Here is a 24,784-nt window from a genome sequence, read left to right on the forward strand (position 1 = left end):
TCCCGCCGCTCGTTCATGGTGGAATTTACATGTTGGTGATTGGTGAAGGTAAACATGTGAATCGAAGTGTCTGGAATGAATGAACATGACCCCAATCAGGAGCCATATTCATTAATAATAATGAAAGTAAAATGTAAAGTTAACAAAAAAACATTTTTTTAACACTTACTGGTAACCCAGGTTAGTGTTTATAGTGCCATCTAGAGGCCCAAAAGTAAAATTAAAGTAAAAAAATAAAAGAAATACATTTAATAGTTATTTTGTTTAAAAAAGCAAACAAACAAAAAAACAAACAAAAACAAATAGGGTCTGAGCTTTTTCAATATGTATGTCATGAGGGTATATTGCTGTTATTTTAGCAAGTAAGATCTTGTACTTATTGATAAGGAACTACAGCTTTATTTCCAAATAATAAATTGTTGCTATACATTGTACTAGGAACATAATTTAATGGTTGTGCTAAATGGGCAAATAAAATGTGTAGGTTTTATCTATAGTAGCATTGTTAATTTTAAAACTATGGGGTATGTAATTGGAGAAATGGGGTATTTTTTCATTTTTTTGTATTTCCCTATAAAATGCCTAGAAAATAAAGTAATTACTGAAAACAAGTATCACCCCCAAAAGCAAAATTTGTGGCTAAAAAACAAGATATAGATAATTTAGGTGTAATAAATAGTGATAAAAACTGACAAGTGGAGAGATGCCCTTAGGCCCCGTTAACACTTAATCAGTTGCTCTCACTTATAACCGAAAGGACAACTGATTTTCAAAGTAATGCCCATGTTTTCCTATGGTACAGTTCACACTTAACGCAATTTAACTGAAATCTTTTTCACAATGCACTGCTATGGAGAAGAAAAAAAACCGCGTACCAACTGATAAAGTGTAAACGGGGCTTCACTATTTTTCAATCTGACCTTAGTAAAGACTGCAGTCTTTTACCATAGCAAAAATTCTAGGCATACGGGCTTACTAATCTACCATCTGGAAACTAAAGTATCACATCTAAGGTCAGCGAAGAGAAGAGGGACTGGAGATATCATATATCATTTGTGTAACAGACTAGAATGCCTGCCTGCAGAATTACTGCTATGTAAAAGATTTGGAATTTTATTAAAACCCAATTCAATCATCAAAATTAAGTAGTAGTTCTCAAACATCAACATGAAGCCAGTCTCTTCACACAAAATGGTGCTGCTCACAATCTATATCATGTTAACTGCAAGTCTTCATGTACAGAACTGGTGCTTCCATTCGGTAAATTGGGCAACTACCTAGGGACCCGAGCACCGTAGGGGTCCCTAAATCCGGGATTGCAGAAATCACAACAACTGTACTGTTAATGCCTCACTTACTTCTGCTCACATAGACAAAGATTCTACTATCCTTCAGGGATGCTGAAGGATGTAGTATTTTCTGTTTCCGTCTAGGAAAGTCACACCTGACAGACCCACCCCCAGCTGAGGAGAGGAAGCAAACTGTATTGCGGGGGCAAACACATTTGGCCCATGAAATAGGTATTGCTTCTTCCATACACTGTTTAAATTCATCTATCAACCTGATCGACATTAGAATTTAAATTGTTTCATTTTATTTTGTGGTTAAATTGGGCTTTTAATGTAAAGTGTTCTGAGCATATCAGGGACACATTATTGTAGAAGTCTTTTTTTTTATTGCACTTACTAATACGTTACTTGGATAAATCAGAGGCAAAAGCTATGCAGAGAGTAAGAGTTAGGGCTGGTTCACACTACAAGAGCTTTTCTAAGAGCTTTGTGATTTTAAAAGCTCTTGCTAATGTTATCCTTTGTGAGTGTTCACACTGCAGCAATGTGATTTTGTAAATATCTGCCATAGCATTGCATTAGCAAGACCTTTTACAATCACCAGCGCTTTAAAAGCTGTTGTAGTGTGAACCAGCCCTAAGAGCAAGAGCTGTTTACCGCTAATGATTTGAAGTCCAATGCTATGGGTGATTTTTTAAAATCACATCGGTCAGGTGAGAACACACACATTAGCAAGAGCTTTTAAAATAGAGAAAAAGCTTAGAAAAACCTCTTGCAGTGTGATCCAGACCTTAGAGGGTCAAAGAGAAAAGGAATAAAGAAAATGGACAGAGGAACAGTAAAGGAAATCTGCCACAGAGGCCAGCGACAATGTTATTCGCAAAGGAGCCAATTTGGGGAAAAAGGGATTTTGACATTTTCTATTAATGACTTCTTCTTTGGGATTCTGCCACAGGATAAAGCTGGCTTTCCAAAACACTAAACTGTGCTTTCTAAAACTACAACGGTAACATGCACATTACTCCCTTTTGATGTATTAAGACATTAGGGAGCATTGTTCCAGCAAAAATGGTAAAGAAACTAAATCATACAGGAGCTCAGCGCTCTGGGATTTATGAATTTAATGGCTGCAAGCCAAAATGTATGAAATCCAGGCACATCTTAAATCATACTCCTCTCCCTGACTTAATTGCACCTTTCAGTGCGCAGCACAGTCATTCAGTATCTCATCTAAAACACAACCCTTATTTATATATATTAATTCTCGAAATCAAAGCAGTAATATATTACACATTGATTGCATTAAAAAAAGAAAACAGACAAGTAAAAAGCAAAAAAAAAAAAAGAGAACAATTCACAGTTAGAACTTTTTCATATTTTGAAGCTACACGCGAGGTACACTATAGGCACACTTAAAGGGACCCTGAGCAGTCCAAAAAAAATGAAAATGGTACTTACCTGGGGCTTCCTCCAGCCCACTGTAGGCCGCGAGATCCCCCGGCGTCCTCCTGGCGCCTCTACCGGTCCCGCTGGCGGCTCCGTTACCGGCGACTTTTGGGCTGAAGGTCGGCACTTTCTTCCTGAACCGGGATGCTCCACGTCATCACACCGGCTGGCATTACAGTCCTGCGCATGCACGGTTCAGAGTCAGAAAACCGCACATCCGCACAACTGTCACATCGGCTGGTGCGATGACGCGGCGCAGGCAGCATGATGACGTGGAGCGTCCCTGTTCAGGATGAAAAGGCCGAACCTTCAGCCTGAAAGTCGCCGGTAACAGAGCCGCCAGCAGGACCGGGAGAGGATCCAGGAGGACACCGGGGGAGCTCGCGGCCTACAGTGGGCTGGAGGAAGCTCCAGGTAAGTACCAGTTTCATTTTTTTTGACTGCTCAAGGTCCCTTTAAAGTGCATCAAAGAAGACTATAATGTGGGTATTTATCCTTACCTGGGGCTTCTTTCAGCCCCATGAGGCGGATGGACTCCCTCTCCCTCGCCATCCTTTCCGTTCACTTGTTATCTCTCCCAGTAATCTGGCCAGTCATGCACTTCTGAAGATGCACGGCCCAGCTATGCGCGTTCACATTCCTGGGAGCATACTGTGCAGGTTCAGAAAGCTCACAGCTACAGGAGGGCTACGGGAGGTGTGTGCACAGCCAAGCCATTCATGCACATCGCCGGGATGGATTACAAGGCAAAGGAACGGCTGGAGAGGACAGTGAGGGAGCCCACGCACCTCATGGGGCTGGAGGAAGCCCTAGGTAAGTGTAAATACCCACATTATAGTTGTCTCTGGTTTCCTTTAAAAAAGCTGTTAGTGAACCATCTCCCCTTCCAAACACTTTACATAGCATTCTGTTAGAGTCGTGACTCATGCAACAATAACCATAATTGTTACCGCACTTCTCTCCAGTGGAGATAAGCAACTCTTCCCGGTCACCACTGAGCCCGAATACTGGGTACACATGATGCACTTTCCCATCCAATCGACGTGTATTCTGACAGGAAGCTGCACCATGTGTACATGTCCAAACTGCTCTCGATCGATAACAGGATCGATTTTCCCACAATGACTTCCTATTATTGAATGGGAGCAGATTAGACATGATGGAAATAATTGTCCAATTCCCGTTAGTCAGGCGAGTACCCAACATAAGCTGGGCACATGCAATACAATTTTCAATTCGGATCAATAGGAAATTTTCAGTTGCTTGGTAATTTCTAACATGTCCAATCTGTTTCCAATTGGTAGGGGGGGGGGGGGAACAATTTTAAGATCAGTACTGCACAAAATCGATCCATTTTTCAACCAGAAGCAGATCGGACATGTTGGAAAAGATCAAACAAAGATACATTTCCCGTCTTTCATATGATTGCTGGAAAATAAAGGAGCATTATTTCCCTTAACTAGTACCCTAGTTTGATAATATCTATTAATTGCGCCACAGTCCTCAGAATATAATAGGTTTAGATAATAATCAGTCTCTGGGATCGCCGCAGGAATTCCAACAGTGTTACAAAACTTTCAATAATACTGCTGCGCTCTCTAGAGTCTGTTATAATATTTAACCAGAACAAAATTTAGACAGACTGTCTTACGAAGAGTCCTCAATATTTCAATCAGAATGTTCCATCCATTCTTGAGGTTACTGCAGGGACTTCAATTATTAAAGCACCGTTTTAGTCGCCGTTCCTAAAGATGATACAAATCTCCACATAGGGTGATACCGTTCAGGCAATCAACACTGCTTATATAATACACCACCAAAACGTGCTCCTGTGAGTCGTGTAAGTTAGTGCCAAACTGATGCACCAGTGCCCCTTCTCCCTAGATGCTCACCAGATTTTTTCCACCCCAGTCGTCAGGTGGATCAATAGTAGTGCTCAATTCCTCAAGTGAAATGTCATTAATCCTAGAAAAAAACTTTCACATAGGGTAATACTGTTTCTTTAAGTTCAAAATTGTTCCACAATATTTCTCTGTGCTGTATGCAAATAGTGCTCTCACTCCATGCAGTGTAACTCCCACTCCCTGCATAACAATATGCTCACCAGATGGAGCCCACCTCCATATACAGGTGGAAATCACGCTTAATGGTACCTCCGGTAACAAACTCTCCAACTCCTTTTCACAGAACTTAGCCTCTCCTGAGGTTTTTATTCCAATAAAATGATTCTCAAATAAAACACATAAAAAATGCATATAGCGTAAATCCGTTATGATCTGCCTCTGGACGCACACACAGACATACACTTACGCGTCCAGGGCAAGATACAGCATGTCACAAATCTCCAATCGCCAATGCCCATCCGCTGTGGGTAAGGGGAATCGTAATACCGCGGCGCCCCGCTTTGATCCTCTCCTCCCGCCGGGCAGTTCCAAGTTTTTCCGCGCTAGTAGCAGTGACCGGCCGGTCCACTCACTTCCGGGTGCGCGTAATTGCGTCAGACGCTAAGCTCCGCCCTGAGCTCCTCCGCGCGGAGCTTAGCGTCTGACGCAATTACGCGCACCCGGAAGTGAGTGGACCGGCCGGTCACTGCTACTAGCGCGGAAAAACTTGGAACTGCCCGGCGGGAGGAGAGGATCAAAGCGGGACGCCGCGGTATTACGATTCCCCTTACCCACAGCGGATGGGCATTGGCGATTGGAGATTTGTGACATGCTGTATCTTGCCCTGGACGCGTAAGTGTATGTCTGTGTGTGCGTCCAGAGGCAGATCATAACGGATTTACGCTATATGCATTTTTTATGTGTTTTATTTGAGAATCATTTTATTGGAATAAAAACCTCAGGAGAGGCTAAGTTCTGTGAAAAGGAGTTGGAGAGTTTGTTACCGGAGGTACCATTAAGCGTGATTTCCACCTGTATATGGAGGTGGGCTCCATCTGGTGAGCATATTGTTATGCAGGGAGTGGGAGTTACACTGCATGGAGTGAGAGCACTATTCGCATACAGCACAGAGAAATATTGTGGAACAATTTTGAACTTATAGAAACAGTATTACCCTATGTGAAAGTTTTTTTCTAGGATTAATGACATTTCACTTGAGGAATTGAGCACTACTATTGATCCACCTGACGACTGGGGTGGAAAAAATCTGGTGAGCATCTAGGGAGAAGGGGCACTGGTGCATCAGTTTGGCACTAACTTACACGACTCACAGGAGCACGTTTTGGTGGTGTATTATATAAGCAGTGTTGATTGCCTGAACGGTATCACCCTATGTGGAGATTTGTATCATTTTTAGGAACGGCGACTAAAACGGTGCTTTAATAATTGAAGTCCCTGCAGTAACCTCAAGAATGGATGGAACATTCTGATTGAAATATTGAGGACTCTTCGTAAGACAGTCTGTCTAAATTTTGTTCTGGTTAAATATTATAACAGACTCTGGAGAGCGCAGCAGTATTATTGAAAGTTTAGTACCCTAGTTTATCTTTCTTTTTTCAAAGTAAATCTGTGTCTTATTTGGCACAATGCCAATAAACCCTAAGGTTGCATCCTATGCAGCCTTGCCATTTGAAAAAAAATTAAACTGCAACTAGCTCTGACTGGTCCTTTTGCTTCTAAGCATGGCAGTTAAAATACAGCAACCGTAGACATCTTCTGCGGAGGAAGTTTAGGAGCCCTACATGCACTCATGTTAATAGCGGATATAAATTAAAAATTTGGGCGCTGGAGGCAAGGCACCCAATATCTGTAGCTGCAGTTTGTACAGTGAACAGCTCTGATGCCCGCTATTTTAACGATCAACTCTGGTGCCTAAATTTATGATTTTAGCGGCTATTAACATGGATGCCTAACTAAATTGGCATGGGGAGTGTCTTGTAGTCTGATGGCCCTTCCTTCTCTCTCCCCTCTCTATAGGACAGGCTGCTTACAGTGTATCCATCAATAGGTCTTTACAACAATCATGACTAAGCTGTCCAGTGAAATTATCACAAGGCCAATTTTAGGACAAATGCATTTTACATGGAAGGATTTAGAGCAGGGGTCCCCAAACATTTTGGGTTGAAGGCCGGGTCAACATACTTCAGACTGCTGGGGGGCCAGAGTATACATAAAATGATGTAGAAGTCTTTGCGGGCCAGACAGTGAAGCATACCCAGGTGAAAACCTGCTGTCCAATTGGACAGCAGTGTCACCTGATGTGGAATTACTGCTTTCTGGCTACCTTGTGGATGGGTGGTGCCAGCACTGCTATTCTATATGTGGACCACCAATATTTAAAGATATAGCTGAACGCATTTATAAGTAATACATTTTGTGTGTGTGGGGCCGGTAAAAAAGCCTCAGGGGGCCACATTCGGCCCGCGGGCCTTAGTTTGAGGACCACTAGACTCTGTGGCAGGGCAAAGAATCCAAGACACTCTCAGAGATAGATAAGCATAACAACCAAGCTGAATTACTATCTTAAATGTGTAAAGTTCCAAGCTAAGCTAAAGCTCCAAGTGTAGCGTGCACAAGGTTAAGGGTCGGTTCACATGGCCGATAAATAACAGGCTGCGGCGCTCGTTGTTTAAGCGATGTCCATTTACTTGAGTCATTACAATCGTTTACCGCCGCAAAAGCCGCATTCCGATACCAATTTTCCAGTCATTTCAGGCGACCCAGGAAGCAACATGCTGCTTCCAGGATCTCTAAGTCTTTACGTCCCCCTGCAGTGGTTAAAAACAGCGCATACCAGGAAGCGAGGCTGGAAGCCGTCAAAAGCTCTTAAATGCTTTTCTGCCCGCTTGCAGAAAGCATTTGAGCGAGACGCCGGGTAGCCGGTTCAAACGCTCATCTGAACTGGCCCGAACTGATTTAGCAGTCTATGGCAAGGTCACACCTGGCTAGCAGTTTCAATATCTGAACATTTATAAAAGCTATGGATGCGTTTCAGATTACACAATTACACACATTACCTCTAGTCTGGTACTGGAACACCCTAGAAGGACCATGTTAGCTCTGTCTTTCTCACTAGTTACTGGAGTCCAGGGCCAGACGTCATCCTCCGGAACTGGCCACCAGCACACTGCAAGATCCTGCACACTGTTGATTGTAAGATGACGGTTCAGATGTCGCCCCTTTGGGCCTGGTATGTCGATGTATGATATCTGTTTGAAAATGGAAATGATTAAACAAACAAATGCACACGCCATTAAAATTTACAAATAACTATATAAAGCAGTTCTGTGAAAGGAACTGAACACAAACCAATGGTACAGCTGAAGAGTAGGCTCCAAAATGTGCATTACAATGGATGTAGCAAACCGCTATGCCATACCGAAAATCTCAACATTTGCTACATGAACATTAAGCTAGACACACGTTATGCAATAAATAATAGACTAAAGGATAAGGGCCCATATGATATTCACTTTTTCACATAAGTTTTCTCCTAGATTATATTTTCCCAACTTGTAAATACAACGCCTTTCACACCCCCAGCAAGCAAACAAAAACTCAAAATAAATTTGACAATATCTCTTCACCTACTTGTTGGTACTTTTTCATTGCAAAGTGCTACAAAGTGCATTTAAATTGAAGATGAAAAATTACCTCCTAGGAGAACACCCATGAAGCGTGTTGCCAGTGCATATTTGGTAATCCTATGAATTTGTCCTCATTGAGGTAAGCGACCTCATCCTTTTCTACTTTTATTTGTTTTTTTAGCGTATTTTATCATACTTCTGTGCATCACTTTCCCCCTTGTGCTTTACACCTTCCAATGGCTATCATTCATAAAAGTATGTTAGGTAAAAAAAATCTGGGTGGGAAAATACCGCATTCGGTATTTTAGACTATTGTGTGCTAATTCATAAAAATGTTTAAAGTTGAGATAGAAGGTCGGTATTTTCCCGAACTAAACTGGCAGTAGCACAAGAAGCTGCCTGAGTTGATACATATTCTCCGTGCAGAGACACAATAAAAGAGTCATCCCCAACTTCCCTTTAGATGTGCATTTTTTTTTAACTGCCTCTGTTTGCCCTGAATCTGTCTATTAGTCTTTCTAAACAATCTATTTAATTGCCACAGCTTAGAACTTTAAGAAATGTTACACATGCAGGCTTTCTGATGTAAAAAAAATATGAAAACAGGTACCCAAGAGGTTCAAAAACACAGCCTGGGGTATTATGGAAAGCCTTTTTTGTTCTGCTCTCACCACTGCTGCCTGGGAGATCTGTCTCCATTAACTTTGCTCTTATCCGCACCCTTATCACCTCTTCAAAGCAAGCGGTATTCTCCGTCCCAATACCGCCTGCTCTAATCTTTATGAATTGACGTTTAGTTACATGTGTTGAGGTAATCACAGCACAAGTCGGTAATTTACCTCACTGCTCCGGAATGTCAGCTTTTCACGCGGTAACAGATTTTATTAATTGACAGTTTGCTAAGTGCTCGGTAAAGTCAGCAGTTTTCAGCATTACCGCATGCGGGAATGCTTTATGAATGATAGCCTTTGGAGGGGTGTACTGTTTGGCCTTTGGTCCTAGGACCACCCGGTTTTCTTTGTAGCAAGTGAGCGACCTAACCCAGCTTGTCTGCATATCCGAGTGGAATCGGGTTTGTACATCTCCACCTGCCATCAGTGGTTGTTTGCCCCCTGCAACCTCCTCAATTGAGTATAACCTCTACCATTTATTCTCTAACTCCTACCTGTGATATATTGCACCATCCGAGCTCCTGTGGTCTTTGCATGTTTTTTCATTTTAGGCTGTTTTTGATCACCTTCCACAATTATCTATTACACTAATATATTTTCTGTAAGTAAATAAAATCTAACACAAAGGTTTGATTGTCTTGTCAATCGAACATTCATGAGAAGAAAATGTGAGATTCAATGGACTGGAGCGTGGGTTGATAAGGGGGGGGGGGGGGATGCAGCAAAGCAGTACAAAGCTTGCAGTTCTGGTGATGAGTGGGATATCAGACATATTTCAGCTGATGTAATGTCATCCAAAAGGGAACTGTGGCAAGCAGTATTTCCTTAGCCAGATAAAAGTGTTTTGGCTTCTGTTTACTTGTGAGGTGGAGGTGGAGTTGACTCTGTTCAACTTCATCATTTCCATAGATAACACAACTAGTTTTCTTTTATTTTACCTTGCAATGGTAAAAACTAGAAAGGCACTAGGGGTCATATTCAGTAAGCAACAGTAAAATTATTGTGCACGCACAAAGCACAGGAATTTGATCAGTATTTTCACATCTGACACTGCAGGAGTTGCGCACATTGCAAAGCTGGCGTTAACTACAGTAGGTAATTCGCACATTGCTAGTATGATGCACATTAGTGCACTAGACACACAATGTGTGCACTCTGTGTAATAGTAAATACCAGTAAAATTGCCCTGCCCAGTGTGCGCTAGGTAATTTTATCAATATTTAGTGAATATATTATCATGTGACAGAGACCCAGAGTAGACTGTCAGCATTACAGTGCCACTTGGTGGTGGAAGACGAGAGTCGATCCTGCGTCCATATCAGGTTAATATATCAGTTACTCCCTGCGCCACTCTGCATTAGGCTTAGGGAGGTTGGGGGAGACCTGGGAAAATGTGGCACCACAGTGTGCCAAAAAAGCATTCCTTGGGCACTGAAAAGTACAAATCCGCCACCGTGTATACATGTATATGTATTCTATGTGACTTTCAATTAACTAATGGAGAGAGATGTTGTGATGTTTATGCGGCCTGCTACATTTCGGTATTCTTCAAAACAAAGGTGGTACATACCAATACAAAAACACTGTTCTAGAAGATATTTAATTCCTATAACAACTAACTTCTTTAGTTAAAATGAGATGAAAGAATTGTTTTGACAAGCATGTAAAGGTAACCTGCTGAATCCAAGGCAGTATAGTCTAGCCAAGTGACATCCATTACTCAGATGTCAACTTTTCACCTTACTTTTTTACCCTCCAACCCCATCCAAGGTTTTAAAAAAGCAGTAAAGACATGAATTTTACAGGAGCCTCCCAACTGAAATATGACTGTTTCCTCTGTAGTCCCGTCCATTCAACCCAACAAAATGGTAGTCAAATGGCAGCCAAGCCACACCCCTCCAGTATAATTACTGGTAGGGAAGGTGAATGGCTGCTCTCCCGCCCCTGCTGCTCCCAGTATACAATGCTCCGCCTCCTGAAGAAGAGACAGTCACACAGTGATACAGTCTGAGGAATGTCTTATTACACTTATTATACTACTGCAGACATCTTTTATAAAAGTAAAACAAAACCTCTTCTAGCAAAAAAAAAAAAAAAAAAAAGATGTCCAGGTTTTAATGACTTCATCATCTTGATGGCTGTACCTTGACTTGGTTAAAGTGAACCTCCGGACTAAAAATCTACTCAGCAGAACTGAAAAGGCTTGGTGTTTCTTTAACGGTTTCACAGCATCAGAACTTTGTTTTTCTTATCCAAGCCTCATTTTTAGCTGCATTTTTAGTTAAGCTCCACCCATCAAAGAAAACGGCCGGGGCTTTTTCCCTGATGCTGTGCAAAGCATGATGGGATTGCCTATGTTGTTATTCATGTTGCCTAGCAACTGGGAGGAGTGATCAGCACACAGGACAGATGGAACTGTGTCTCATGCTCCCTGTCACCTCCTTTCAACCAAAAAGATGGCTGCCCTCATGAAATCAAACATTTGCCTGTTCTTTTAGAACATGGGTGGGTAAGAGATCATATTACCTATCTATTTTAATTAAGATAACTAATGTAACTTAATGACAGTATGTTTGTTTAGGCTGAAGTTCCGCTTTAAATAAAAACACTGACAGGCATATCCCTGTGTTATTTATAACTGAATGTTGAATAAAAAAAATATATTTTAAGGATAACTCAACTTATATCAGGGGCCTGGTTGGCATTCTCACCCGATGTCGTCCTACTTCCTAACTCAGATCTCTCCCATGCCAAGTATGGCAAAACAGATCTACCCCCACCTGATCACAGTGGCTGGAGGCCTCATTCCACCATGTGGAAGAGAAAAACCATCTCCACCACAAAACAGTGGCTTCAAAGAGTCAAGAAAATGAAAGTGACAGTGAAGCGAAAAAAACTTATGCTATAATGAATTGTATGTGTAGTATGGATAATTAATACAATATTAGCAGCAAAGAAAAGAGTCTCATATTTTTATTTTCAGTTATTTAGCTTTTTTTTTATAACATTGCATCATTCTCTAATATTTGCAGTTAACAAACTACACAAACTGCATTTTAAACTATAAAACAGAGCAGAGCTAATGACCCTTTGAACTTCCTGCAGTAAAATCTTATCTGGAGTTGTCTTACATTGTTTCTTTGATGTATAAGTGCATTAGAAAATAGCATTGCTCTCTGACTAAATTAGTCAGATGGCTCAGAGAGGTGCTTTTGCATAGTCAACAAGTGAAGTTTCTTAACTCTTCCTGTACTGTAAACAATAAGATACTCATATCTTTGCTACTAATGTTCTATTTCTTAGCTGTACTACACATACGATTTATTATATTGTAAGATTATTTTCTCTTCAGATTCCCTTTAAAGTGGATACATTTTTACTCATTGCATAATTGTGCTCCTTTCATATAGTTTATAGGGCATTCCTCAAGCTAAATACTTTTTTTTGTTTTGTTTTAATACTCTAATTTCCTACAAACTAAACCTGCCCACAGCTTCTCCAGATTGCCTTGGCACTTTAGGAGCCATGTAGCAAGGGCTTATTGGAGCTCAGTCTGGGCAGGAGGAGGTTACTAGCCAGAGATTTCAGAGGCAGAGGGGAGGAGTGAGGAGGAGAGGGGTGTGAAGTTTTCACAGGCTGAGGGCTGGAGATACAGATCAGCTTGCCTGTGTGTAATATGACAAACAAAACATGGCCGCTCTCATTGTATCACAGGAATAAATAATAATAAACTGCTGAATCTGTTTGCAGCTAGATTTTCTGTGTAAACTATCTAAACTATCTAAAAAAAATATTTGTAGTCATATATGTATTGATCACTATTCATGTTATCTGTTGTGGATATGACTCAATAAAATATATTGAAAATCAAATAAATATTTCAGCTTCTTAGACAGATATAAATTAAAATTTACAAAGAAAAACCTTGTAACGACATCAAATTGTCTTCTGCAACATAAAAGTTGTCCAGCTGAAAGTACCTTATGTTTTCTTTGGATAAACAATAGGATGAGAGCCCTGCTGCTTAGAAGGCAGCCTCCAGAGACATAAAGGGGGTCAGAACAAGAGGTCAATTTTCCTTTTATCTTGGAAAATCCCTTTACTAACAAAAAGGTTAAGTTCCACTGATTTAGATCATGATTTAGGTCATGTAGGCAGAAAAGCCTGCTTTGTTAATAAACTTAAAAGGACCGCCAAATATACACCAATATAAACCTAGAATTTTGTTGGCCAAAATATAGCCTCCTATATCAAACCAGTTTACATTGGGGTCAATACAGATTGCACCCCCGTCTCACAGCCACTGATAGTGTACTTGTAACTGCAGAGAGCCCAGCAGAGCACTCCCTCCCCCCCCCCTCTGGTCTCACTGCTACCTGTGGCCATGTAACAATAACTGAAGACAGCACAGCAGAGCTTTCCTCTCCCAGACCTCCCCCAACTCTGATCCTGCTGCCAACTCTGGTCCTGGCGCCACAAATAGTGACCATGTACCTGCAGAGATCACAGCAGAGCCCCCCCCCCCCCCCCACACACACACACAGCACTGGTCCTGTTGCAAACTCTGGTCCTGCTACCACTAATAGTGACCATGTACCTGCAGAGATCACAGCAGAGCTTTCCTCTCAAAGCCCCCCCCCCCCACACACACACACACACACACACTGGTCCTGCTGCAAACTCTGGTCCTGCTACCACTAATAGTGACCATGTATCTGTAGAGATCACAGCAGAGCATTCCTCCTTTAGCCCTCCCCCCAACTCTGGTCCTGCTACCACTAATAGTGACCATATACCTGCAGAGATCACAGAACAGCATTCCTCCCCCAGGCCTCACCTTCACGTTGGCCCCCACTGACACTAGTGTTCCTGCTACACTTACTGCAGGAAGCATATCTGCTATCCCACCTATCCCCCCCCATCTGTCCCACAAGTGTTTCACTATCCTAAAGCAGAGTAATATGGGGTATGTGTCCTATTGTGTACATAAGGACACTGAAAGTCGGGACTAGAGACTGGTGTGGTGATGCTGAATGATGAGCAATTCTCCGGTAAGGGGTGGTACTCAATACCTGTGCGGGGTAGTAGATGAATGAACGTTAGTTTATAAATTCAGTTTATAGCCATTCTTTCAGTAAGTCAGAGAGAAATTAATGTGGGTTATATGATCCCTTTGGTGCTCTTTATCATTTCACTGATGGGAGACCCAACTGAGATGGTGACTTATGTCATATCACATGCAGGTCCTAAGACATCTATCTGTATGAGCGAAGGTGCAGTGCATGTGTGCTGGGCTGAGAAATATGGATTGCAGGAAGTGACAATAATCACTTTCAAATATACATAACTATTACATAAGCTTTTCCACTGAATAGCTACTCGTACTGCAAAACATGGTGCTCCTCCTCATTAGCAGCTATAAAGTGTCAGATTACCCAAACTGAATGGGCCGGCACTTGAAAGTTAATTTACAGCAGTTTTGTACATTCTGTCTATCAGGATTATTCAGATGAAAAAAAGGACCATTGCTTTCCCATACCCATTAAAGGAAATAACCAAGGCTATGTAATAACCACTGTAACACAACGCCAATCAATTATTCTGATTAACCCTTTACAAAAACACTCATTAATGACCACAAGTAAATTGCCTTGTAAACAATATGCTTCAATAAAACATGAGACCGTCAGTGGCAATTGGTATGATAATGGGTATGGTTTTTTAGTGAGCTAATCTCAGCTTCATGGTGGTAGTGTGACACGTCATTTTACTAATAATTTACATTAAAAAAAACACTATCTGCATAGAGCTGCAGGGACTCTAAAGACACCACTGCACTCATTACAGCTGAGACAAGTGCTGAACACTTATGGAGGAGGTTTGCTTCCAAAATAATTTGCATGCAAAGGAATTCGTATTAGACCATTCCACCGCGATGAGGTAATCCTGTCAGAAAGGACATCCTCCATAGGTGTCTAGCACCTGTCTCAGCTGTAATGAGTGCAGTTGTGTCTTAAAGAGGCCCAGCAGCTCTATGGAGATAGTGTCAGTCAGGTGCAGCTTGGTTTTAGGTGCGCTTTCCATTTCTCTCTATCTGAATCTATACTGATGACAAAACATTGTTGAACTCTTCACTGACGTCAGCAGAACCTTAATTTACGCTCAGGTATGACTGACGTCAATCCCTGCACTGAGACCAAGGCGTAAAATGTAGTCCGCTGGATCATAGCAGCATATCATTCAAGGAACAGCAAACTCCTTCCTAAGGGCCTATTTCTACTACACGCAGATTCTGGATGCAGAAAACTGACTCCAACGAATGCCTATTGGCCTGTTTCCGCTAAATGCAATTTTTCTGATGCAGATTTCCCATAGGCTTTCATTGGAGTCAGTTTTTCTGCATCCAGAATCCGCCTGTAGTAGAAATAGGTCATTAGGAAGGAGTTTGCTGTTCCTTCAACAGGCCCTAACTCTTATTATTCATCAAATGGCTACATTAAACCACCTGTGGACCTAAGGTTACTGTCTAGGTGCACGTTAGTGCACCAGTCTAAATTAAATCACAGTAAGGCCAGGACAAAAAACCAGCGTGGCTCTAAATACCTGTAAATGACCTTACGGGAACACACACACACACGCTACAAAATATTCTTGTTCTGTCTTCTATCTAGAACATCAGCTAATTTTTATCACTCTATCAGTTAACTATAGACACCAATGGCCCTATCTGCCAATATAGAGGCAGTGAAGCAGGCTGTTCTGGCATTGTTGGTTTGCAACCAATGCTTTAGCTTTGCGCTTGAAACTAGTGCCCAATGAAAATAACGGAGGGTCAATATGGGTTAGGTGTAAATAAGGCGGTCAAGGGGTAGAATAGAAGAAGTAAGACCCGTCAGTGCATTCTGAACATGTTTGCAAATAGAAAGACAACCTGGGAGGAACCTTGCAAAGTTGGCCATACACTAAACTATCACCCTATATGGATAAACAAATGGGTTCTACTTGTACTACAGGGATGTGGTAAGGTAAGACTGTACAATCAAATTGCATGTTGTATGGCCACCTCAATGAGGTGTTGTGTTAAGTATTTTAGTACAACTTAGTTTCTCTTAATATGTTATAAAATGAAACATGTCCCATATTTTTGTTTACATAAAATGTTCTTTGTAATCTGGAAAAAAATAAAAAATACAATGCATAGTATTTAATTAATCTACAGTATTTGTTTTCAGTTATGACATTTAATGGTAAAAACTATTTTTGTATTATTTAAACTAAATAATACTAAATAAAATCTATTTGTTTGCTTGCAAGTTTTGTAAGCAGGGTGCAGTTGTGTCTTTTGTAAGTGTTTCACTTCACTTCTCTCTAGCAAAAGAACACAGTTGGTGACCATTACTTAGGTACCATTATCTTTGCTACACAGCCAATTGCCAAACAGCCTTAAAGGACCTCTGTCACGAAAATCTTAAAATTTAAAATACATGTACACGTATACAAATAAGAAGTACATTTCTTCTAGAGTAAAATGAGCCATAAATTACTTTTCTCCTATGTCGCTGTCACTTACAGTAAGCAGTAGAAATCTGACATTACCAACAGATTTTGGATCACCCAACTTCTCATGGGGGTTATCGGGGTTTTCTTTGTTTTTAGAAGCACTTAGTGAATGGCAGTTGCTCCGTCCAACTGCCAAAAAAGTGTGTAGCGAGCACGGAGGCTGGCCAGCATCTTTGTATAAATCTTTTTTCAGGGAATGTCTTTGTAAAGAATAAAGGCCATCCTGAGAATCCCCCATGAAAAGATGGACTAACCGAAAACCTGTCGGTTCTGTCAAATTTCTACTACCTACTGTAAGTGACAGCAACATAGGAGAAAAGTAATGGGTCATTTTACTTTGGAAGAAATGTATTTCTTATTGGTATGTGTTTTAAATTTTAAGATTTTCGCGACAGTTCTTTTTTAAACAAGAACCTTTTTCTACTTACTAAACTTAAACCTTTTTATACTTACTAAACTTTTCAAACAAACCTCCAGGAACTCCAAAACAATGGTTTTATCTGTAATATTTCAGATTTTCTTTTGACAAAAAAACAAAATTTGCATAAAATGAATTGTTATGGCTAATAAAACTTCCCTCTACTTTCTCATAAGTGCATATGGTATATGCTGGAAAATAAAACACTTAATTGCTATTAATGATGTTTTGAACCTTTCCTAGTTTAATGTTACCATGACGAATATCTGTAAATTTTTTACGAAATTTTATTTACCGTTTCTTATTTCGAAAGACAAACTCCACAGCTGAAATACTGATTCGCACAACCCAAAAAGTGACAGTGGACTTAAAATTTCTGCATGCCGATCCCCCAGGCTATGGCATGAGCCAGCAGATCAGACTGGCTTATGGCCAAAAAAAAAATCAAACTAAAAATAAAATTCATTTTCACCTGCTGGAAAATATGTATATATCTTTTATCGAAAGCTGTAATATGGAGAAGCGGATCCAAAAACCCATCGTACAAAGGAGGACTTTGCATATGAAATATTCTACAGAATATAGTGATGTATTTTTTATTTTATCTTTACCGTGGGTTGAACATCTGCATAGATGCATGCACACAAGCACTCTCCTGTCATGGGAAGGGGATGAGGATTAAGTTAAAAAAGGAATTTACTTCCAACGACTCCAATCAATACTAAAATGTAGAGTCATGGTTGCCTGACAGTGGCGCCCTACATGACAGATTTGAATCTGCTCGTTTTTTAAATGTCAAGCGCAAAGACAAGCCTGGAGGAAGAAAAAAAAAACATGCTGTTTCAGACAAATCAACTAAACATTAAATGTTAAAAAAAAAACATGTTAGGCTGTTTAAAACCAGGATCTGCCTTTTCTAACCCTTCCTTGTGAAATTAAAAGCTACAGATACAAATACCCACTTTGTAGAGAAGCTATTCTTTCTGCATAATATGGATGAGATACAGCTTCATGCGGAAAAGTTTATGCAGCTCTTGAGAATTGTGCCTCTATTTCTTAGGAGCGGATTTGCTGCATTTATTATTCAAACTATGTTATTTTTGAGCATGGTTATTTGAAAACATGAGCTGTGCGCCATCTGCGTGACACATGCCAAGGAAATATAGATTGCACTGCATTTCTGCTTAAGGAATTAAAGGAAGGTTGATAGCTCCAGAAAAAAAAAAATATATATATATTTTTTTGCCATTGCTGGTCAGCAATAATCGAAGCACTTTCTGGGGATTAAGCGCATGGCTAAGCCTACTGGACCAGACACTAGCAAAGGGCAGGGGGTCTTCTTATCAGAGAAATGCTTCTGGAGCCAGGCTCACTACAGGACAGATTGCTTTCATATTCCTGTCTGCAAGGCAACAAAGGATGGAAGTAATGCGATAATAACAGAGTGCAATGGGTGTTAAAAACCCGTTGCATTTATGTATTGTATTTAGTAAATAATCAGACTCATCCAAATTGTGATTTTGCCACTCAACCAATGCCATTAAAATCAAGGTTAATGCTCAGATAATCCTCCCGACGTCTTGATACGAATGATAAGGATTCTCATTTGCATGGCCACGCTGTTGCTTGACCTTATTTGCTAAACACAAAGGATGAGAGAGTCAGCGTGAAACTTAACTACTATGTGTTTTACATGGAGAATAGGCATCTGGGAAGCTGGACACACTTCACAGGCTCGACCAGCAAACCAATCAATGAGCTACAAACAGCTCCCTCCCAGGCAACGGGGACCCCGTGTAGTAATGCAGATCTGAAAGGAAGTTTTTGTTTTTTAGTGCCAATTCACAAGGCAGTGTTTAGGCTGATTTAGAACTTATCTATAATTTACTATAGTAAAAAATATACCACTTTGACACGGAGTTGTATGAAATACAAAAAGGAAGTAAACCTTGGCAGTAGCAAATGAAACGAGTATTAGTTATACTATTACCTGTTTACATTGTGCTGACAAATATACTGCATGGCTTTATAGGTTATGATGACATTTTCATACCACCAGTCGTCCCTAAGCAGTGTTCACAATCTTAATGTCCCTACCACAGTCTAGGGTCAATTTGGGGGGAAACCAGTAAAGCCACCAGTATGTTGGTTGGATAGTGTAATGGTTAAGGGCTCTGCCCCTGACAGTGGTGGCCTGGGTTTAAATCTCAGCTCTTCCTGTTCAGTAAGTCAACACCTATTTGGTAAGGAGACCTTGGGCAAGACTCCCTAACACTGCTGCTGCCTACTGAGTGCGCCCTAGTGGCAGAAGCTCAAGAGCTTTGAGTTCGCCAGGAAAAGAAGCGCAATATAGATGTTATTTGTTGTGTCTTGTTTTGGCATACGAAAAGAAACGGGAATACATGGTGCAAAACCACAGAAACACAAGGAGAACTCACAAACTCCATGCATATATGGTCTGGGTAGGTATGAAGTGATGCAACAAAAGAGCGTCTGCCACTTAGTTAGTCACCGCTACTCAGAACTATTTAATGGATCTGAATAAATCCATAGACATCGTTGTAGAGTTCTGCTGATTTTTCCAGTATATAGTAGTGGTGGTGGCATCTTTAACCAACCTGATGACTGTTTTTGTAATTAAAAGCTGATTGACTTAAATGTACTTTTTTTTTTTACTGTGTCCTTTACCCCCACAAAAACAACATTGGTGCTTATGGCATCATGTAAGTACCTACACATGCACCAAAAAAGCTGCATGTGCATAGTACAGTCTCTATTTAATGTGAACATCTGTGTTAAAGCTAAACAATCATAACAAGATATTTTTGTTGTCTCACGTCTACAGGACAAGAAGACCCCACCTGGGTAACATCTGGAAACAGCAGAATGGAGAGACATGAAACCCTTGTTGGGTCATGCCTGAACATCCAAAGAAGTTTGGGGGTTGGAGGGAGGTATCCTACTAGTAATTTTTGGTATTGTAATAAGAAATGGAAGCACCTAAAGGTGGTCTGGTGCCCAGACCAGAATTCAATACTAGAGGTGCGTACACACGCACTACAGAAGCAAACAACGGGTCCGTTGGTACCTCCCGCTGGGCGGGTTTTCAGCAGACTGTAGTGCGTGTGTACGCACTGTCGGCGGACTGATAAGACTGTTCCTGAACGATCCTCCCGGCATAAAGAAAACATTTTCAGCTCTAAGGGCCCATTCACACCTAAGCGATTAGTGGGTGATTCCTGCTAATCGCTAAAGCGCTAGTGCTTTGTTCCACTAATTGCTAAAGGGCTAGTGCTTTGTTACCCTATGGAAGTGTTCTCACTGCAGCGATTATCGCCGATCATGGGCGTTTCGCAATTAACCACCAATAGCAAATGCGTTACCTGCAACAGTTTTGCGGCGATTCTGGAGTGATCGCAATTAGCCTTCATAGAAGCGCAAATCGTGATCGCTCCAAAAACGTCAATTGGTCCAGTGAAAAATCACAAATATTGTTCTTTGCAGTAATCGTCATGTAATCCTATTTGAGAAAACATGTTTGCTGGAGTCTCCTCCAGCAGTGCTGCCTCCAGTAGATGGACTGATGGAAAATGAAGATTCTCCTGACTGTGTGAAAATGATGCTAGATTATATACTGGGGTCCTGATATATGCCCCAATCTAGAACTACTGGCTAGAATGCATTACTATCTATGGAGGGTTCTAAGAAAATGTTCACTTTGGTTCTGAGGAAATTCATTTCCTGGCATCTGATACTTTATTCTAGTTTCAATGTATGTCCTCAGTAAAGCACTGAATATTATGCTAAAGCAGGAACTAGTGACAGTGACCTTAAAGCTCCCCAAGATCAGCTGCTGCACCCCCTAAAGGTTTCACACTCCGAGAGGAGAAGGACCTTTCCTCTCCTAACAAAAACACGGCATGGGATGCTCTGACAGCGCACAGCTTGAAAATCAATAAATAGCTTGAAGCAAGTCACCAGAGACCCCTGGAAAGGTTACTACAGAGGCTCTCAGCTCAACAGGCTTCTGACTTACCCCCCTCATCAACTGATCTGAGCACAGGTGGTCCCATCATTATGTAAAGCGAACGTGTCCCGGTGACTCACTCACTAATTTATACACCTGTGCTTCCTCTAACAGCTTCACCTGTGCCTGAAACCAGCTATGGATCCTGGAAACTAGTTCATTAAAAGCACAGAAAGGGATCAACCAAACGTATGGAGAAATTGTGAATGAAGCATGTCATACCCATGTCAGCCTTTATTGTGGCAATATAAAAAAAAAATCCATGATTTCCCTACGTCACATACTGTAGATTTACATCACGCATCTGATCAACAAACAATCAAATGCAGTCAAAAGTAGCCTAACGCCAACCGAATGTGCAAAATGCACCAGCTGCAATCTATATTGTATCTGCCCGCCTCTGGGATGAAACTATATATTGGGGAATCCCGTCAGGATCAGAGGTCCATCAATCCTCCATATTAATCCAACACGAAAAGACTGGCCTGTCAGAACTCGACCCTCCAAGGTGCACCTTGGAGGGTCGAGTTCTGACAGGCCAGTCTTTTCAAAATGCACCAGCTTACAGATGCTAACAGGAATGGTTGGCATTATTGATAGGCAAGCTCTGACCAGTTATGATCTACTGCTCTTTGGACATCTTTGTGAACAAAGCCTGTGGGTAAGTGACAATTGATCTTGATGACATGAAGATGAGCACTAAAGGGAAGCTTTATCCAGTACTTTTCTATGTGAAAGAGTAACCCCATTTTTCAAACAAAAACAAAATAACCCTTCCTCACCATTTCAAGTACACCCATATTTTAACCACTTAGGTCTATCTGGACGGATATATCCGTCCAGATAGCCTGCACTGCTGTTGCGGCGCCACGCGCACTCCTGACGCCTTCCACTGCCCCTGAGATTCATGAATGGGAATGAATTCATTGATCTATGCCCCCCCTGTTTACCTCCCCACTCCGAAAAACCCCAAATAAAAATTCAATAAAAAAATAAAATAAAATTACAATTAAAAAAAAACAACATAAATAGTTACCTAAGGGTCTGAACTTTTTTAATATGCATGTCAAGCAAGTATATTACTATAATTTTTTAAATTATAAGCTTGTAAATAGTGATGGGTGCAAATTGAAAAAATGCACCTTTATTTCCAAATAAAATATTGACGCCATACATTGTCATAGGGACATAATTTAAATGGTGTAATAACCGGGACAAATGGGCAAATAGAATACAGGGGTTTTAATTATGGTAGCATGTATTATTTTAAAGCTATAATGGCTGAAAACTGAGAAATAATGAATTTTTCTTAATATTCTGTTAAAATGCATTTAGAAAAAAATAATTCTTAGCAAAATGTACCACCCAAATAAATTGGTGAATGAATGGGAGGTGAAAGTTGCTCGGATGCATAAGGTGAAACGACACTGTAGGATCTAAAGATACCATCTAAAGGCTCAGTTATCAGAGTCAATCTGTAATGGGACTTCTGCAGTAAAAAACAAACAAACCCCAAAATCCCATCTTGAAAGTTTGATCACATGACTAGAAGCAGAGAAGCAGCAGAGCTTTGTTCCTTGCTCCGTGTGTGTGACTGTTATTGCTGATTTTATTACTTCAATCCTAAGCAGGCATGGGCTCACGAGTACACACGAGTGGCTAAGCACTTGAATACGTGATTTAAGTGAGGCCTAATTGCCTCAGCTGTGCGACGGGGAAACAAGGGGTTATTTACCCATAAGTCCATCATATATTGTGTGCCACTCTGTCACTCCAGGCAAGAAAACCTGTGCCCCCCCCCCACTCAAATCTCAGGGCCAGCCAGGGGACAGTGGGGCATATAATATCGAGAGGGGGCACGCCACTCACTATGAGGGTCTCCCCTCTGCTGCTCTGCACACTGTGCAGCATGTGTGTCTCCCTCCGAGTCCTGCCCACTGTGCCCAGACCCACACAGCAGCAGGCATGATGCTATATGCCCCTGTTTTATTTAATATCCATTCCCAGAAGCCACATGGGCAAGCGGGGGGGGGGGGGGGCGGAATCAGGGCCAGCCAGGATGCATATAAAAAATTATCAAGAGCAGCAGTCAGATCTGCAGAGATGGCACTCACCGTGAGTGAGGTGTGTGTGTCGTCGTCTCTGCTAGCACACTGCTCAGTCAGGTCAGCCAGGTGTCAGCCGGCGCCGTGGTAGCACTGGTCCCTCCGTCCTGCCTGCGTCACACACGGTGCCTCAAGCACATGTGACAGATGGGGACGGAGTTAGGGGCGTGCCGGCGCGGCATGTAAACAAGCTAGCGTGCGGCGGCCGCTCGCTGTACACAGCGAGAGGGAGAGAGCGGGCGGGGAGAGAGGGCGGACCAGTAGGCGGCGGCATCGCACTCGCACATAAACTAATGTGCGTGCGGTGCTGTTACTGCTCGCTCGGAGAGGAGGAGAGGAAGGGGGCGGACCAGTAGGCGGCGCTGGGCACAGGCTGAGCTGCCTGTCACAGCCGGTGCCGACCTGGCTGAAAAAAAATAAAAGAAATAAACACGCACAGAGCGGCAACTTGGCGAGAGGGCGCCCACTTCCACCCACGGCGCCATAGGCAAAAATTTAGAGTTGCCTAGTGACTCAGACGCCCCTGATTGTGTGCTCCAAATAGCTTGCATGCGTCCTATGGATGCTTTGTAAGACTCACTACCACGCACTTCCTCCTTCCGGCTTAAAGGAGGAAGTGCGTGCGGTGAGTCTTGGAACGCGTCCAATGGGACGCGTGCAAGCTATTTGAAGCACACGATATATTATTATTATTATTATTTATTGTATTTATAAAGCGCCAACATATTACGCAGTGCTGGACATTAATTTAGGTTACAGACAATATTTAGGGGTGACATACAGCAATATGACAATACAGGAATACAAGAAAACCAAATCACACAGCACAGTATGAGTACAAGGTAATGCTTAGTCAGTCACTGGATGGGAGCATGGAGATTAGGCAAGTTAGGTTCACTCAAATGCATAGCATGGGTGCACAGTAATGGAGGTGTATGATCAGGTAGGACACAAAAGGAGGAGGACCCTGCCCAAAGGCTTACAATCTAGAGGGAGAGGTAGGGACACGAGAGATAGGGGACCAGAGTTCAGCTGTGTGTTTAGAGCAATTGTGAGGGGTGGTAGGCCAGAGTGAAAAGGTGAGTTTTGAGGGCCTTCTTGAAGGTGTTGAAGGAGGGAGTTATGGGTAAATAACCCCTTGTTTCCCCGCCGCACAGCTGAGGCAATTAAACCTCATTTAAATCACGTATTCAAGTGCTTAGCCACTCGTGAGTAACTGTGAGCTCATGCCTGATCCTAAATTGATATATGTATGGCCACATTAATCAATGTGAAAAGATACATTATGGCATCTCTGGAATCACAGAACGTCCGCATGTTCTGGTGGCGTGCAATATGGGCACTGGAAGAAGCTGAAAGATGGTTCTACTTGCTATAGGAAATCTTGCAGAAAATTTTAAATATATACCCCTAATGATTAGCAAATTTTTTGATTTCTGCCCATTTAATTTGGTGTACGGCTATTGCCAGCACCCAAATTACAGTGATTTTGTTAGTAGCAGAAACGTTATGATCTATGGCGGCGCCAAAATTAGGAGCAGCATGGCTCTGAGCCAATACCGAATAAACTGACTTGATCTCGGATGTTTGCACTCCTTCCCTGTGTACTGAATAGGTCACTGCAGTACACGAAGGAACATTGGATTGCCTGAAATTTTACATCCTGACCTCTGTGTGATTGGTACAGGGTGTATCCACATAAATACAAACAGAACCAAGGAACACTGGGATACCTGTA

At 41.7% G+C, this 24,784-nt stretch overlaps 1 protein-coding gene across 6 annotated transcripts in view; it reads right to left on the bottom strand.

Annotated features, from left to right (window-relative positions):
• WDPCP (WD repeat containing planar cell polarity effector) overlaps nt 1-24,784 on the bottom strand; it is a 541,772-nt gene that overhangs the window by 347,780 nt on the left and 169,208 nt on the right. For all 6 annotated transcript variants that reach the window (XM_068232353.1, XM_068232349.1, XM_068232350.1 and 3 more), the window contains one exon: nt 7,696-7,887. In XM_068232353.1, coding sequence (XP_068088454.1) covers nt 7,696-7,887 — 192 coding nt within the window. The remainder of the gene's footprint in view (nt 1-7,695; nt 7,888-24,784) is intronic.

The sequence above is a fragment of the Hyperolius riggenbachi genome, chromosome 4, assembly GCF_040937935.1.
Source record: "Hyperolius riggenbachi isolate aHypRig1 chromosome 4, aHypRig1.pri, whole genome shotgun sequence".
In the NCBI taxonomy this organism is placed as follows: domain Eukaryota; kingdom Metazoa; phylum Chordata; class Amphibia; order Anura; family Hyperoliidae; genus Hyperolius; species Hyperolius riggenbachi.